Here is a 16835-nt window from a genome sequence, read left to right as displayed (position 1 = left end):
TCAACAAATCCACATCAATTTTTTAAAGCTACCAAATGCCAGAAGGCCAAATGATTTGCTACCAACAATTTAAAAAGGATTGAGTTTTCATCAAGATCTAGTTCATGGGCAAATAAAAGAATCACCTTAGTCACCTTCTAGTCACACAGCATCAGATACCTGAAGACGGTTGGTCCTCAGGCAGAAACGAAGTCTAATGGTGAAACGAGATCAACTGCAGTAATAAGACTCTACTTATTAGGACTTCCTTGTATAGCCTTTTAAAGATGAGATTTAAATATACTTTTTGGTTTAGAGAGTTTACATTATATTTCCTAAAAGCAAAGAGATTGATTTCAGAACCAGGAGAGAAAGAGCCAGCTGTCTTCAGACAGTGGCTTCTATGTAAACGCTCATTCTATCACTACTCAAATATTTCCTTGCTCCTTTGCTATGCTACAGCTCTGAGACACGCTGAGGAAAATGTGATCTATCGGTGACAGAACAAGTTGAACACAAGCTAAAATGTAATCAGAACATAGGAAACAACAAAACTGATCACCGATCAGCTTAATAGCTCATCTGTGTGTAGGAAGGGGGCGTTGCAAGAATGATACTAGAAAACGTAAGCCTTGAAGTCCTGCTTCAAAAATGCACTGTGTTGCTGTCTGAATGGTGACTGCAGGCCCAGGAGGGTGGCCATGAGACAGCACTAAAGATGATGCAGTACTTGGGATGAAGGAAGTCAGCAAGCTGTTGCTCCATTTCATCCTGATGAAGGGACAGCACAAGAACCGGTCCTCTCCTTTCCATATCCAGCACATTTCAACCTCTATTCAGATGCAGCAGAGTTGCCATCAGAAGTTATAAAACCTCAGGGTCTCCTCCCTGCTCCCCAGCCTTGCCTCCCACAGTCATGTTTGGTGTTTGATTTCCTCCTCTCAGCACTTCAAAATAGAAAAGGAAGTAACAGCTTGACCCTCTGCCCATGGAAATGCTGCACTCTTGGGTCACTCAATCCAACTCATCTCTCTCAAGGAGAAAATCGCCCAATGCACCTACGGAAGGCGGAGAGCTATTCATTTTAACCTTGAGAATTCACATTCCCTCCTCTTGATGAGGACAGTCACTGGTGACTATTTAAGCGAGCAGGTGAAGATTAAAGCTGTCTAGGCCCAGAAAGCACCTTGAGTCAAGTAGGCATCTAATCTGAAACCTACCCAATCTGCAAAAATCTGTTCTCCCTTTCAGACACACACAGCCCTACAGAATGTGTAAATATAACCAGCGAACTGTGCTGGCAGGTCACCAGCACTCCACACAGCGTGCACCAGAGTCCAGGTGATAAGAGTGTTATAGGGAGTGTGGGAAACGGGGGGCTGGTCTGGCTCTGACCACAGGGTAGGGCTGATGCATACCTTTTGGTCTTCTGGAATGTCCATTCTTCTGCTGCTCATCTTCCTCATTAATGGTGAATAAACCAAGGGGGACTGGCCTTGCATGGGTCTTCTTCAGTCTCTCTTGTCGGAGAGCTGTAGCTGATCCAGGCATACCGCTGCGACTTGTTTTTTAATTATCAGTATATCCAAAGTATATGCTTATATAATTGCAGCTCCCAGGAAGCTGCTAGTTTCTAAGCTGCCGGTTCATTTGAGCACTTGTAATAGATCCCCTATGGGGAAATAGTGTGCAAACAGCTGACAGATACTACCAGCCTCCTGGCAACTGAGGCCCTGCGGTTCCCCCTCACCTAGCAGCGCCCCCTCCCCTTCGAGCCCCCTCCCACTTACTCCTCACAGGCACGTGTGCTGGCTCAAGCTCGCTCACTCACACACCCATACCCACACCCACACCCTCCCACTCTCTCCTTCCAGAAAAGCCCTGCGAAAGGCACGCAGGGGCGAATGCTTCTCTCCACTGCCTAACCTGCTCAGTCAGATCCCAGCTTCTCCTTCCTGCTCGGCACCTTTTCCCAGTCTTCTTCCTGCTACCACACAGAAAATATTCAGCACTCAGCACAGAAGGGGAAGTAGGAGATGCTGCCGTGAACAGTTGCCCTGACAACCCTGACATATCCTAATCGAGGAGGGCTGGGAGTGGCTCCATCTTCCCGGTGGAGCGGCAGCAGCCAGCCTGCTGGGATGCTGGTCCTGGGAGCTCGCCAGCAGAGGGTTACAGCGCGAGGAGGCGAGGCCGCCCAGCCGCTGGGCAGCTCCCTCTCCCTCGCAGCGCAGGAGCAGCAGGAGGGGAGGAGAAATGTCCTTCTGCTTGCACAGGCAGCAGTGGACTCCCTAGTTGGGGAAAGGGGCTCAAAGTGAGACTGCTTTTGCTTCTTTGGGGGATCAGGTTTTCCATTGTAACAATGTTTGTGAGCCCCTGGATGAATGAAGGCTTGGCTGGTACCCTCCAGCTCACTTCACACTCAGTAACACATCCCAGTTTCCCTGACACTCTTAAGACCCCAGAGTCTGTTTAAGTGCAGGCTTAGTGGTACCTGTCATGAGGACTAGCCGGGCCATGTCCCTGAGACTCTCCACTGAAGACAGGCAGGGGAGAACTCTGCCTGTTCTCACAGAGACCACAAATACTGCTTCTGCAGGTCATGCTGAAGGGATACAAATGAGACGCTACGATCCTCCAATGGGCAAAAAGCTGCCTTGATTATATCCAGCAAACTCCCCCCAATTCCCACCGCTCTGGGCAACTCCTTACCGGCAGGGCTGAGCAATTCCCAACACTTGACCCAATTTTAGCTCTTTTTTGGACTGATTTCTCCAAAGCACACAATCATGTGATTATTGTTTTCTTCTGAAATCATCTCTCTCATTTTATGAGACTCTCCATTTCTAGGCTGCCTAAAATTTATGCTCTGTGCAAGAAAACCTAAATATACAATAAATGATATTAAAAATGTCAAACTCCAAATCTTTTGTTTCTGCCTTTTAATCAAATTCAAGTTGGCTTAGAAAGTCTGTAGCCATCCTCCCGCCCCCAGCCTACTCTCTTACTTTTTTCTCAATCCCTAAACTTACTACGGACTTCCCTGATGGCTCAGTGATAAAGAATTCGCCTATCAATGCAGGAGACTCAAGATATACAGGTTTGATCTGTGGGTCGAGAAGATCCCCTGGAGAAGGAAATGGCAACCCACTCTAGTATTCTTGCCTGGGAAAACCCATGGACAGAGGAGTTTGATAGGCTATAGTCCACAGAGTCACAAAAAGAGTCAAACATGGTTTAGCAACTAAACAACAAACTCACTTATCTAAGAGGGGACCCAGGGGTACTAAGGTAAGGAAGACATCCTATCTAAATCCTTGACATGGCAGAGTAGAGTAACTTCAGACAATTCACTACCCTCTTGGTACCTCAGTTTTCTCTATAAAATTGGGTTGATGACATCATTTGTCTCATAGGATTAGGGGAAGGTTTAAAGATGCTGGTGCCAGCATAAAAAAGTGCTTAATATCAGCTGCTTTAATTATATTTTATAATACATTTTTATAACTAGTTCACTTTTGCTTCATAATTATTTAAGGTGTTTTCAACTGTCAACTGCATCTAGGAATACTTTTGTTATTTATTTACTTATAGTGCCCAGCCTGGTAGAAGGCAATGGCACCCCACTCTAGTACTTTTGCCTAGAAAATCCCATGGACGGAGGAGCCTGGTAGGCTGCAGTCCATGGGGTCGCTCAAGTCGGACACAACTGAGCGACTTCCCTTTCACTTTTCACTTTCATGCACTGGAGAAGGAAATGGCAACCCACTCCAGTGTTCTTGCCTGGAGAATCCCAGGGACGGGGAAGCCTGGTGGGCTGCCGTCTATGGGATCGCACAGAGTCGGACACAACTAAAGCAACTTAGCAGCAGCAGCAGCCCAGCCTAGGGCTGGAAATGTACTAAATGGTTAGCAAATGCCTGCTGGAAAAAAAACAACAGATAAATCTTCAGAAATCTTTCCCTCCAAAGGTGGAGAGATTTAATTAACACATTTTGATTTGTGGCTTAGAGAAATGCAGAAGTGTCAGATATGGGGTTTATTTAAAATCATGTCAACCTATGACATAGGCATTTGGACGAAAATGAGCTGAATGGGTCTCAGAAAGCATCTGAATCAGCATCATTTTACATTCAAGGAAGCCCAGGCCCATGAAATGAAGTTCCTTGCACAAGTCAAATGTTACTTGGCAGCAAGTCTATGATGAAAATTTAGATTCCCTTCTTCCTACTTCAATCTTCCTTCATTAATCAGATGATTAATAAACACAGGCCAATTATCATACATAAACATACTTGAAATATTTTCAAATCTATTTTAGTTCCTTCTAGAGAATCAGGCCGGTACTTACAAAAGCAACACACACACAAAGTATAGCTGAAACTACCTTTTGGAAGAGAAAATGAACATCAATGTCTTGGGCAAATGACAGATTTCATTCAGAACATATTCCTCACTCAAATATAGCTAACCACTGAGTTTAATAAAGTACTACTGAAAGAAGAAAAAGGGATCTTCTTCTCCACCTAGAAGGACAACAAAAAACTTTTACTAAGAGTGGTTTTTGACCTCTGCAGAAGGTGTCCATTCCATTACTTTCAGGGACGGTCTCAATCATTTTATGGGAGAAATGCAACAGCAAAGCAAATACTATATAGCATTTAAGTTGTCCAGACAAGATCACAGATTTCAGGAAGGAGTCCTCCTTGATGTCTGTGGCTACACTCAAGGTTCCCAGCAGAATGCAGGTACTGGGGAAGAGAGACGACAGGACAGCCCAGCTTCAGCACTCAACCCAGGCAATCAAAAGTCTTCCTCTTCTGTGAACTTCACTGCAATACCCCTCAGTGACGGAGACGGAATTGTTCCTGCTCTGGCCTGAGGGGTCTCCTGGAAAATTTCGATTTGTCTCAAAATGTGAAAACCACTAAAATGGCTGTTTTGTTTTGCTTTGTTTTTAAAAGAATACAAGTTACATTTAAAATCATTTTTTGGGGGGCGGGGGGAAATGAGAGCCTACTGAAGGAGGTCAGAGATTGCCACCATCACTCAACTCATAAGGCAGTGTGGTCTCAAGTATAGGAATATAAGAACCCAACAGCTGGCAACATGTTCAACTTCCTGTCTGACACTGTGCCAGGTGCGTTAGATATGTTATCTTGAAAGTCAAAGTGTTAGTTGCTCTTTGGGACCCCATGGACTATAGCCTGCCAGGCTCCTCTGTCCATGGGATTCTCCAGGCAAGCATACTGGAGTGGGTTCCCTTCTCCAGGAGATCTTCCTGACCCAGGGGTTGATCTCGGGTCTCCCACATTGCAGACAGATTCTTCACTATCTGAGCCAACAGGGAAGCCTCAAAATATTTATTTAGTTGCCATGGGTCTTAGTTGCGGCATATGGGCTCTAGTTCCCTGACCAGGGATCGAACCTGGGCTCCCTGCATTGGGAGAGCAGAGTTTTAACCACTGGATCACCAGGGAAGTCCACAAAGTGAAAGTCACCAGGCTCCTCTGACAGTGGGATTGTTCAGGCAAGAATACTGGAGTGGGTTGTCATTCCCTTCTCCAGAGGATCTTCCTGAGCCCGGGATCGAGCCTGGGTCCTCTGTATTGCAGGTGGATTCTTTACTATCTGAGCCACCAAGAAAGCCCATGTTATCTTGGTTAGTTACAGCAGCCCTGAGAGAGAGGAGCTGTCACTTGACAGATCAGGAAACAGAGGCTCAGAGAGGTTCGAATGACACAGCTAGTTAAATCACTGAGTCAGAATTAAACTCAGGCCCATCAGCTCTAAAGCCAAGAAGCTTTTATCCTGCTGCCCTGTGGATCCTGACTGCAAAACCCACCACAGCACAGTCACAGCTGTGACCAGTCACAGGAAAGCAAACAGTTCAAGATCAAATAATTATAATAAAGTATTTTTTCCTATCCATGAAGTACACATTTGTTACCTCATTTAAGACATATGAATACATTTGAGATTAGTTTCCTAAATACTCAAACCCAGCTTTTTACAGATACAGAGGTTTAAGTTATGCAACAGCAGGACTGCCCTGGCTCAATCCCTGAAGGGGCAGAGCCTGAGGCTATAATCTTTTCCTTTTTACACTCTGACCCAAAATAAAACCAAATGTGAAAAGGGGGAGCGTGGGACCTTAAATTAATATTCCCAGAATTAAAAGGAATACTACTCTGAACTTTACTGTTCTCAACACTAATAAGCATTTTCAATTCAACATGTCACGACTGTCCTTGCCTGTCGCCTGCAGATACAGGAGCTTCATTCAGTTCCCATGGAATGCGGGCACGTAGACTTCCAAGAATCAATCAGGTTTTACAAGTGCTTTGTTTAAACTGTTAAAATAGTAAGTGATGTAGTAACAGAGACTCCGTACAAATGAGACTGCTGCTGCTACTGCAAAGTCACTTCAGTTGTGTCCGACTCTAACTGGTGCAAAAGGGTAGATTTTACAACTAGCCTGGCTTTGTACAGAGAAAAAAATATTAGCAGAAAAATCACCAAATGTACTGAAAAATCATAGGTGGAAATGGTACCGCTCATCCTTGCCATGAACCAAACAGGCCAATAGGCCCTTGAGCAACTGCTGTTCTCACCCCACTCCCACAGTACACAATGAATTTATGTCTGTTTGTCTTTCTACCCTGGCTGCCTGGCTGGCACCAAACCATGAGCATGAAACAGAGTTAAACCTGCTGATCTGCAGGAGAGTTAGCTCATGACTTGGGCCTCGTTGTCGAGATGTTATATAAGAGACTAAACACATGTAGGCACACGCATCCCACACATACCCTTCAGGCTGCTGTTCATATTTATGCTACCCAAGCTTTTGTGACCACAAAACTGGAAAACAGCGATAGTTCCTGAGTGAATCTAAGAATTTCCTCTTGCAAAGAGAAATCTGCTTCATCAGTGAGAAAGCATACCTGGATTTTCCTTTCTGAAAGCCTAGTGAGCTTTACAAAAACATTATAGAAATGGTAAAGGGGCTGATTTTCACTAATCAAGGACTGTAGCTGAAAACAAAAATCACTACTGCTGGATCACATGACCAGTCACTGGTAAATTACAGTTCTATATCCATAGAAGTTACTTTCCAGTGGGGCCCAGAAGTGCCAAAATGCTTTCCCACATTTCTATATTTGCAGAGACTATTAATTCTTCAAAACTCCTAGATTTCAGTAATCTTTTAAATACTTTATGCATCTCCCCAAAGCAAGCTGCAATTTACTGCAAGCAGAAGCTTTAGAAATCCATATTGTAATGTAATATAATTAAAAAAAAATCTTACCTGGTTTGAAAACGACAAAGCCAGATAGGTGGATGTGAAATCAAAACAACTCCTAGGGAACAAAAGGTCCCAGATGGTTCTCTGCCATCCCCTTCCTTGAAGTTAAGAGGCTTCCTTACAGTTTCCTAGAATGATGCTACTACCCGATGGCATATGTGGCCATAAAGGCACAACATTGTGCCATCTTGCAGCATTAGGCTGAGCTGGACAAAGAAATACTGCACAAAGGCAGACTGACTCTATGAAAGGAAAATAAAGTAGGTTTGCTTTGATCTTCCTTACCACCTTTTGTTGAGCTTCCCTGGTGGCTCAGATGGTAAAGCGTCTGCCTGCAATGCAGGAGACCAGGGTTCGATCCCTGGGTTAAGAAGATCTCCTGGAGAAGGAAATGGCAACCCACTCCAGTATTCTTGCCTGGAGAATCCCACGGATGGAGGAGCATGGTAGGCTACAGTCCATGGGGCCGCAAAAATTCGGACACAACTGAGCGAGCTTCACTTCACCACCTTTTGTTAACAGGTTTATAAGAAAAAGGGCTTCCCTTATAGCTCAGTTGGTAAAGAATCCATCTGCAATGCAGGAGACCCTGGTTCGATTCCTAGGTCGGGAAGATCCCCTAGAGAAGGGATAGGCTACCCACTCCAGTATTCTGGCCTAGAGAATTCCACGGACGATATAGTCCACGGGGTCGCAAAGAGTGGAACATGACTGAGCAACTTTCACTTATAAGAAAAACAGTAAATACTACCCTAGTAGTTATGTGCCATCAATCAAGGAGTACCAGGTTCCTGCCATGCCTTTTGTAACATTTCTATAAATCTTTGCTGCATAAACACTTCATGGTGCTAGCAAAGTCCACTTTCCCTTGTCTGCTCTGTCATAAACAAATGTAAAACCCTGAGTGATCATATATCTGATCGTAAGGTACAGATACTAAGTTTTATTTAAAACCTTTCCTAAACATTAGATATCACTAGCTAAGTTGCAAATGTTATAAAACACCACATTAAACTTTAACCCAGTACCATATGCTAGAGAACCTTTAGGCTTTCCTGTTCATTATTCTCAGTGGTAATACTTTATTAATATACATCACATGGGCTTCTGAATTCCTTGACCAAAAGTTAAAATGCTCATGAAAGGTCCTTTCCTTTAATGACGACAGTCTCATGAGCTTAGATAACCAATTTTAGAGATTCAAAATGAGGCAAAGAAATCAATCATCGGATTCAATAGAAGAATGAGACAGATGGCCAGAGCAGTGTTTCTTAAAATCACCTAATCCATCACTGCTCTATGAGCAAATTACATGTTTAATTTTTGAACCATACAATTAGAAAGACAAGAAAACTAAGAAACAGGCTCCTCATTTTTAGGAGTTTTGGTAAAACAAAGATGCAAGATGAGGTGCTCTGGCGGATGACACTGGAGGGCAGGCAGGTGCCAAGTCATATAATTGTTCTCCCAAACAAGGACAGGGGCATCACTGAGGAGTGGTAATGACTAAATGTGTGATTCAGATGGGCCAGTCTGGCAGCTGTGCTTGGATGGGTAGGAAGGAACAAGGAGTGAGACTTAAGAAAAGCTTGTCACATAATAACTTTGTCCAAGTGGAGAAGAGGGATCTCAAGCGGTGGCTGGGAGGAGAGAAAGCAAAAGACAGAAATACAAGAATCACTCATTCACTTTTTTTTTTTTAAACAAGAAGTTTATTTAAACAACAAGACGCTTGACTTGAAGGGAAAACTATCTAGGATTCATTTCTTTTAGAGTAATTTATCCCTACTTAAAGACAGATTGCCCTACATGTAACAGCTACGTACAAAAAAGTTATAAAATTGTCCTTGGTTTTACAATGATAAATGAAAAACATTAAAATTCTCCAATCGAACAAGGTATGCAAGAATTTTTATGTTGTTCTTTTTTTTGTTAAACAGTGAGAGCAAAATAACTTACTGGAATATAAAGATAGAGAGCTGATGAGCATGCCACTAATGGAGAAAAGGGGGTATTTTCACAGAATCAGTATTTTTCCCCATCCCATCTCCATTTGATGTCGATCAAAACATACCATTGGCCATTTAGTTAAAAAAAAAAAAGCAATATGCTTGTGCACATACACCAGTTACTTTATGTACAATAAAGGAATGGGGAAGGGGAAAATGAAAGAATAGAGAAACTATACTGTAGTAGTCAGGATGTGGTGGAACCAAATTGCGGTTTTCTAATTGAGAATGTCTTCTTGGTCTGGAGCAACAGAATTCTGGAGTAAAGCAGCAGGTTCCCTTTTTAGTAGACACCTCCTGTCTGCTGCTGGAATACATTAATTGTATCTTCATCTTCCATCTCCAACTGTGCAGGTGTGTCTGTTTCATTGATTGGCTGCCCGTCAAATCGGAATCTGATCTGCCTCATTGACAAACCCTGTCGTTCACAATAGGCTTTCATTAGTTTACTAAGTGGTGTATGCCTCTTAATCTTAAACTGCACCACAGAACCATCCTGCCCCGCCACCTTCAAATTAATATGATCGTTGTTCTCAGTCTTGACTCCTTCCTTGGGCTTTTCGTCCGCCATGGCGAGCGCCGGAGTCTCCTCAAGCTGCCGCTTCACAAAAGAGGTACCAGGTCCGCACGGAACGAGCCCATTCACTTTTTTTTATACAGGCATTCCCCGGCATGTGGAAGACTTATGCATGGGAGCGAGCATGGGTATACCAACAGTCCAAATAAAAGCTGAGATGTAGGCAGTGGGAAGAAAAGGTTAATGTTTTTATGAAAGACGCAGATGAGAACGAGGGTTTTACATCTGCAGAAAAAACAAAGCTGAGTGATGGTTCGAATCAGGATCAAAATGATCAACGGTTTGAAATAATGGACTGTAGCTAAAAAGATGGGTTTAGTTGTGATACATATGAACACCTCTTCTTGTACTAAAAAGGAACAACTGCACAGGTACAAAATGAAGACCTACCCCAGCTTCAGCAGACACAAGGAAGGAAGACCCTCGGACAGTAAGCTTCCTACATTTCAGTGTGAGGAGGCAGTGACCATCCTGACCGCATCATGTGGCACTAGGTCAGAGGAGCAAGCCTTCTCCATTTCCTGGTCCTCAGATCACATGGTCTGAGCTCGATATTTCAAACGGGATGAGAAATAAGAACCTATTCAGAAAAGAAGCTAAGATTTATAAAGATTCAAGCCTGTAACATAGGAGGATCATGGGGGGAAAAGTACATTTACTCTGGAGAAAATAGGACTCTGGAGGAATAAAAAGAATGGATTTAAAGGTGAACTTTTAGTGTAGTTAAAGTACACAGACTGAGGTTGGGTGATCGGAAGTTACCAAATGTAACGATCTGGGCCTTCCATCATCAAGGACACTGGAAGTTACCAAATGTAACGACCCGGGCCTTCCATCATCAAGGACAGTCGTGCACAAACACTGATCCCTGGTGATATGTTGGGCTAATTCACGGTACACAGGTTGGAGTTTCAGACTCTAGAGTCCCTTCTGATCCCGCCATTCCGTGACCTGACGAAAATGGAAACTCAAGCTACATCCTCAGGGAAAACAGGCAGAGAGAAAAAGCCCAAGAGAGGTTCAAATTACCCTCTTCCTTGCTGTCACTGACTTTCCACACTTAAACTTCACAGGGCTTCACTCTGTAGGCAGCTCTGCAGCTGTATTGCTTTACTCTTTCAACTGATGCCCCCCAGAGGTTTCAGACTTAAAGCTAAATAGTGCAAACAATGGAAGCCTCCCTCAGTGGGTGTTCGGATAGCAGAGGCCCGTGCTATGATTCCAGCACCTGCAGCTCGCAGACCTCCCCCTTCTCTCACCCACCCACAACTTACTGAAAGCTACTGGGTGAAACACTCTGCGGAAGGGGGCGTAAAGGTGAATAAGACGCACAAGTTGGCCTTTCACGACACAATTTATTACGGATGGCTCACTGTGGCTGTGTGACTTGAGAGATGACATCTAAAGGTTTCTGAGTGAAAAAGCAATAAATATAAGCCAATTCAGTTTATTACTTTATGGACATTTTAAGGTGAAAGACAGTCCTATGTCTTTAGGCCAGTAAAGAACAGAACAGCTCAAGAACAATGTGTTTCAGACTCTGAAACCTACCCTGCCAATCCTTACCCTCTGCTGCTCTTCCCAATTCTCCTAACACAAAAACTGACATCAACTGGGATTTTTTTTTTTCAATTTAGGAAGGTTTAATATCCTCTTTTAACCTTAAGATTAAAATTTTCTCTCAAAAAGTAATTTAAGTGTTTTGCATAATTTTAGAGGTAAACCCTTGGCTTTCTTTCTGTGGGTCGACGTATCAGTCAGGGTTCAGTTCCGTGTCTTTGGAGAAAAATATAATATGTAAAATATATATGCTAAGTCACTTCAGTCGTGTCCGACTCTTTGCGACCCTATGGACTGTAGCGCACCAGGCTTCTCTGTCCATGGGATTTCCCAAGCAAGAATACTGGAGTGTGTTGCCATTTCCTTCTCCAAAATATATATAGAGAGATTTATTTTAAGGAAAAATAGCTGCTGCAGTTGTGGAGGCTGGCAAGTCCAAAACTGTAGGGAAGGCCAGCAGGCTGAAACTCAAGCATGACCTGTATGTTACAGCCTTGAGGCAAAATTCTTCCTTCTCTGGAAAACCTCAGTTTTCACTCTGATTGCCTTCAATGATTGGATCAGACGGTCTAGATTATCGAGGGTAAGCTTCTTGATAAAGGAGGAGATATTTAAAGTCAATTGACTGTAAATGTTAATCATATCTGCAAAATACCTTCACAGCAACACCTACTCCAATGTCTGACCAAACTGGGCCCTGTAGCCTGGTCAGGTGACACATAAAGTTAACCATCTCAGTCAGTGACCCCGAGATGAAGGCCCTATTCCCATGCTGAAATAAAGCATGTCAGAGGTCTACCTGTCAATGATCATAACCTTCATTGAATAGGCTGGATACTATCTACTCAAATCATTTCCAGTATTGCAATGCTCTATGAAAATAGTATTCATAAACTGGACACCTCAGAATAAATCCCCCTGTATTTTCACTGATGATTTTTTACCGAGACTCCAATACAGGTTGGCTTCAAAGCATCAAATAAATCCTTTTTTATCATTATAAGAACAAAACAGCCTGGTTGTATAAAAATTAAATGGTCTATAAAGTATAGATATGAAACTTAAAGAAATCCTTCCTACTGTTTCAATTAGAGGAAACTATGACAGAAAGTGAAGAGGAACTAAAAAGCCTCTTGATGAAAGTGAAAGAGGAGAGTGAAAAAGTTGGCTTAAAGCTCAACATTCAGAAAACGAAGATCATGGCATCTGGCCCATCAGTTCATGGCAAATAGATGGGGAAACAGTGGAAACAGTGTCAGACTTTGTTTTTTTGGGCTCCAAAATCACTGCAGATGGTGATTGCAGCCAGGAAATTAAAAGACGCTTACTCCTTGGAAGGAAAGTTATGACCAACCTAGATAGCATATTCAAAAGCAGAGACATTACTTTGCCAACAAAGGTCTGTCTAGTCAAGGCTACGGTTTTTCCAGTGGTCATGTATGGATGTAAGAGTTGGACTGTGAAGAAAGCTGAGTGCCAAAGAATTGATGCTTTTGAACTGTGGTGTTGGAGAAGACTCTTGAGAGTCCCTTGGACTGCAAGGAGATCCAAACAGCCCATTTTGAAGGAGATCAGCCCTGGGTGTTCTTTGGAAGGAATGATGCTGAAGCTGAAACTCCAATACTTTGGCCACCTCATGCGAAGAGTTGACTCATTGGAAAAGACTCTGATGCTGGGAGGGATTGGGGGCAGGAGGAGAAGGGGACGGCAGAGGATGAGATGGCTGGATGGCATCACCGACTCGATGGATGTGAGTTTGAGTGAACTCCAGGAGTTGGTGATGGACAGGGAGGCCTGGCGTGCTGCGATTCATGGGGTCGCAAAAAATTGGACACAACTGAGCGATTGAACTGAGCTGAACGGTATGTAGATATATATGGAAGGAGAGATAGTGAAATAAAACACATTTTTCATGAGAAGATAGTGTGCATGAAGATTTAAGGTACTAAACTTTACATAGTTACTGATTTATTTGTTAACTAGAGCCAACTCTGAGCAAAGACGAATTATACAATTCTCTGGCACAGTTCTGAAATCAACCTAGTGGAAGGAAGGGACTAACAAATGCTAAAGTATAAAGTGCTGGTGGGCAAGTTTGAGGTTTGGTCATTTTTATTCAGTTGAAGGCTCCCAGTGAAAGGATTAGCAGATCCATTGTAACTGTATGCAACCAACCAGAAGCCTAAACCTAAATTATACAGGTACGGACTTCCCTGGTGATCTAGTGGTTAAGACTTCACCTTCCAATGCAGGGGGTACAGGTTCAATCTCTGGTCAGGGAGCAAAGATTCCACATGCCTCAGGACCAAAAAACCCAAACATTTAAAAAAAAAAAAAAAAGCAATATTATAATAAACTCAATAAAGCCTTTAAAAATGGTCCAAATCTTTAAAAGTAAATAAATTATACAGGTAAGAGAGAAGTATACTTGGGTTAAATAGCCAACCCAGAAGCTTTCAAAATTTGCAAGTGCTAAATAAAAAATGTCCCTAATGTATCAAAGTGTGTGTTAGTCACTGAGTTGTGAAATGTCCCTAGTGCATCTAAGTGTGTGTTAGTCACTGAGTCATGTCCAACTCTTTGTGACCTTGTGGACTGTAGCTTGCCAAGAATTCCTCTGTCCATGGGATTCTCCAAGCAAGAATACTGGAGTGGGTTGCCATTTCCTTCTCCAGGGGATTTCCTGACCCAGGGATAGAAACCGGGTCTCCTATATTGCAGGCGGATTCTTTACCATTTGAGCCACCAGGGAAACCCAATGCATCAATAATCACTTAAAAAAAAAAAAAAAGATATGAAGTACTTCCATGTAGATATTACTAGCAACCCAGTTTGTTTTTTGATAAACACAGTTTCTTTTTGTCTTGCCTAACTTAGGGCCATCAAGATTTCAGGGGGCTCTTATATAGAAATAAACAACATCTCAGAAGGATGGATGAGTTGATAAGGACACTCAAGGCACCCCAAAACCTCATCTCTAAAACCTTTTACCTTACACATCAGTGTTCTAAGCCCTCATTTTAAAACTCATGTACACTTCAGACAGGCTACTGAGGAAGGATTACAATGCCAAATGAGACTTGGCAAACTTCCTAAAATACCACAAACACACCATTTTGCCTTTTTATCATAAGGCAAAATAGCTACTCTTCCATTGTTAAAGGTACTAAAATTTTGGCTGTATTTTAAAAAAAAAAAAGGCTGTTCCAAATACATGCAATAGTGCAGAAAGGAATCAGCCTCATAATAAAAATCTCTTCTCCCTCTCAAATTTTTTTCTTGCTGGAGATAGTATTACCTGGGCTCCATAGGCACAGAGGAAGAGACTCACCCTGAACCCCTGAAACAAGAGGCACCCATGTCTCCCTAAAGCACAAAGCCAGGCTGCATCCAGTTCAGTATAAAAAGACTTTGTCCTTGCTTTCTGTTTACAAACCAAAAGAGGGTGGTTTACATAACCAAAGCTGTTTGCTTTAAAAATAACTGCAATACTGAAAATTGTTCCATGAATTGTTTTCAGGTAGGTACATCAGTAACAGAAAACCATGTGCTCTAGACAAGAAAAACCCATCATACACCTCAGAGCAGTGTGAACTCAACTTCACAGGTGTCCAAGAGCCATACACTGAGTCCTATTTCTGAACCAGCAGCCAGATTTAGAATAGCCCCTTTCTCTTTCTTCCTGACATTCTATGCTCCTCCTCTTCCAAAACCTTCTTGAATGACTCCTTAATCGCCTTCACAATGACATGAGGTTCTAATCATGTGTATGGTTTAGACTTGTGTTGTACAAATTGGTGGATGATGGGGACTCTTTTTTTTCCCCTCCATGCTCAGGGTAGCAGGCAAATGTAAATAAACAAGGTAACATTCTCAAAGCCGACTACTTCAGATACAGTTGGACTACCAAGAAATTCAATTAGAAATGCCAAACTAGTGTTCTTTCCCATGAGGCTTCATTGGATTATAAGACTACGACATTTGTCCTCTCATAGGTCTCCTTAGCTCCATCTCCCTTTTCTCTATTTTCATGCTTTCTTTCTGCTGCTGCTGCTGCGTCGCTTCAGTCGTGTCCGACTCTGTGCGACCCAACAGACGGCAGCCCACCAGGCTTCCCCATCCCTGGGATTCTCCAGGCAAGAACACTGGAGTGGGTTGCCATTTCCTTCTCCAATGCACGAAAGTGAAAAGTGAAAATGAAGTCGCTCAGTCGTGTCCAACTCTAGCGACTCCATGGACTGCAGCCTACCAGGCTCCTCCGTCCATGGGATTTTCCAGGCAAAAGTACTGGAGTGGGGTGCCATTGCCTTCTCCGGCTTTCTTTCTATTGTACAGCTATTTCTTCAACTTGTATTTTACTTTCTGATTCTCAGCCTGGGGCTTAACACAAAGTCTCTGGACAAGGCATGCAGATGTATCTTGCTATATACCAACAAGAGCATCTTCACAGAGATGGTAGATGGTAGGAAGCCACTGTTGCAAGATAAATTAATGGGTTTGTTCTAGTGTTAAGCATATTATATAATAATGTCATTTTCAATATTAATTTTTTTCACTGAAGAATGATACAAATTTTAAGAAAGGATGGCAAAAAGCGTATTTGTTCAATTAGCACAGTATCCACTGTATATATAAACACAATCTGAAGTCATCTAAACCCAGGACCCCCTGAAGGAAGTAACATTTTAAGATTTACTAAGTTCAAGATATAAAAGTCTAAATTGCAAGGTGAAGGAGATAGTGTTTTCTTAGGGAAAATGTCTCTGCATGTGTGCATATCTCACTTTCTCAAAGACACACACTCACATACACAATCAGAATTGGCCTTGTAAATGGAGCCTCTGTAATTTAAGAAAGTCTCATAAAATTCAATAGGAAACTGACAAATAAGACAGCTTACTGATATTTTCTCTTTCATGTCTGTACTTTGAAGAAACCCAAACTTTCTAATGGAAGTAAGCAGAAGGCAAGCTGTATATGCTTCCTCTATTTTCCTTGTAGCGAAAGTCCCTTAGTCGTGTCTGACTCTTTACAACCCATGGAGTATACAGTCCATGGACTTCACCAGGCCGGAATACTAGAATGGGTAGTTGTTCCCTTCTCTAGATGATCTTCCCAACCCAGGGATTGAATCCAGGTCTCCCACATTGTAGGCGGATTCTTTACCATCTGAGCTACCAAAGAAGCCCAAGAATACTGGAGTGGGTAAGGCTATCCCTTCTCCAAAGGATCTTCCCAACCCAGGAATCAAACTGGGGTCTGCTGCATTGGAGGTGGATTCTTTACCAGCTGAGCTAAGACATTCAATGAAGTGATGGTGACTTCTTAAGGATATACAAGCCAGGCAAGTCCATCTTTGTGGTTTGAAAAGAATGGAAGTCCACCTTTCATGTAAAGTGGAATA

General features: G+C 42.7%; 2 protein-coding genes across 11 annotated transcripts in view; both read right to left on the bottom strand.

Annotated features, from left to right (window-relative positions):
* MAP7 (microtubule associated protein 7) overlaps positions 1 to 16835 on the bottom strand; it is a 179177-nt gene that overhangs the window by 151658 nt on the left and 10684 nt on the right. For 4 of the 10 annotated variants that reach the window (XM_044924187.2, XM_044924192.2, XM_044924185.2 and 1 more), the window contains exon 1: positions 1398 to 1724. The exons of 1 other annotated variant lie outside the window; for it this stretch is intronic. In XM_044924187.2, coding sequence (XP_044780122.2) covers positions 1398 to 1530 — 133 coding nt within the window. In that variant the 5' untranslated portion in view covers positions 1531 to 1724. Of the gene's footprint in view, positions 1 to 1397; positions 1727 to 16835 lie in introns of those variants that run through there. 5 more of the 10 variants (XM_044924183.2, XM_044924184.2, XM_044924193.2 and 2 more) reach the window with 3 other exon arrangements.
* On the bottom strand, positions 9397 to 9954 carry LOC123327673 (small ubiquitin-related modifier 2). The gene has a single exon (XM_044924194.2). It carries the CDS (start codon positions 9863 to 9865, stop codon positions 9578 to 9580), a length of 288 nt encoding a protein of 95 aa, XP_044780129.2. The 5' UTR covers positions 9866 to 9954; the 3' UTR covers positions 9397 to 9577.

The sequence above is a fragment of the Bubalus bubalis genome, chromosome 10 (genome assembly GCF_019923935.1).
Source record: "Bubalus bubalis isolate 160015118507 breed Murrah chromosome 10, NDDB_SH_1, whole genome shotgun sequence".
Classification (NCBI taxonomy): domain Eukaryota; kingdom Metazoa; phylum Chordata; class Mammalia; order Artiodactyla; family Bovidae; genus Bubalus; species Bubalus bubalis.
This window is presented reverse-complemented; position numbering and strand designations above follow the sequence as displayed.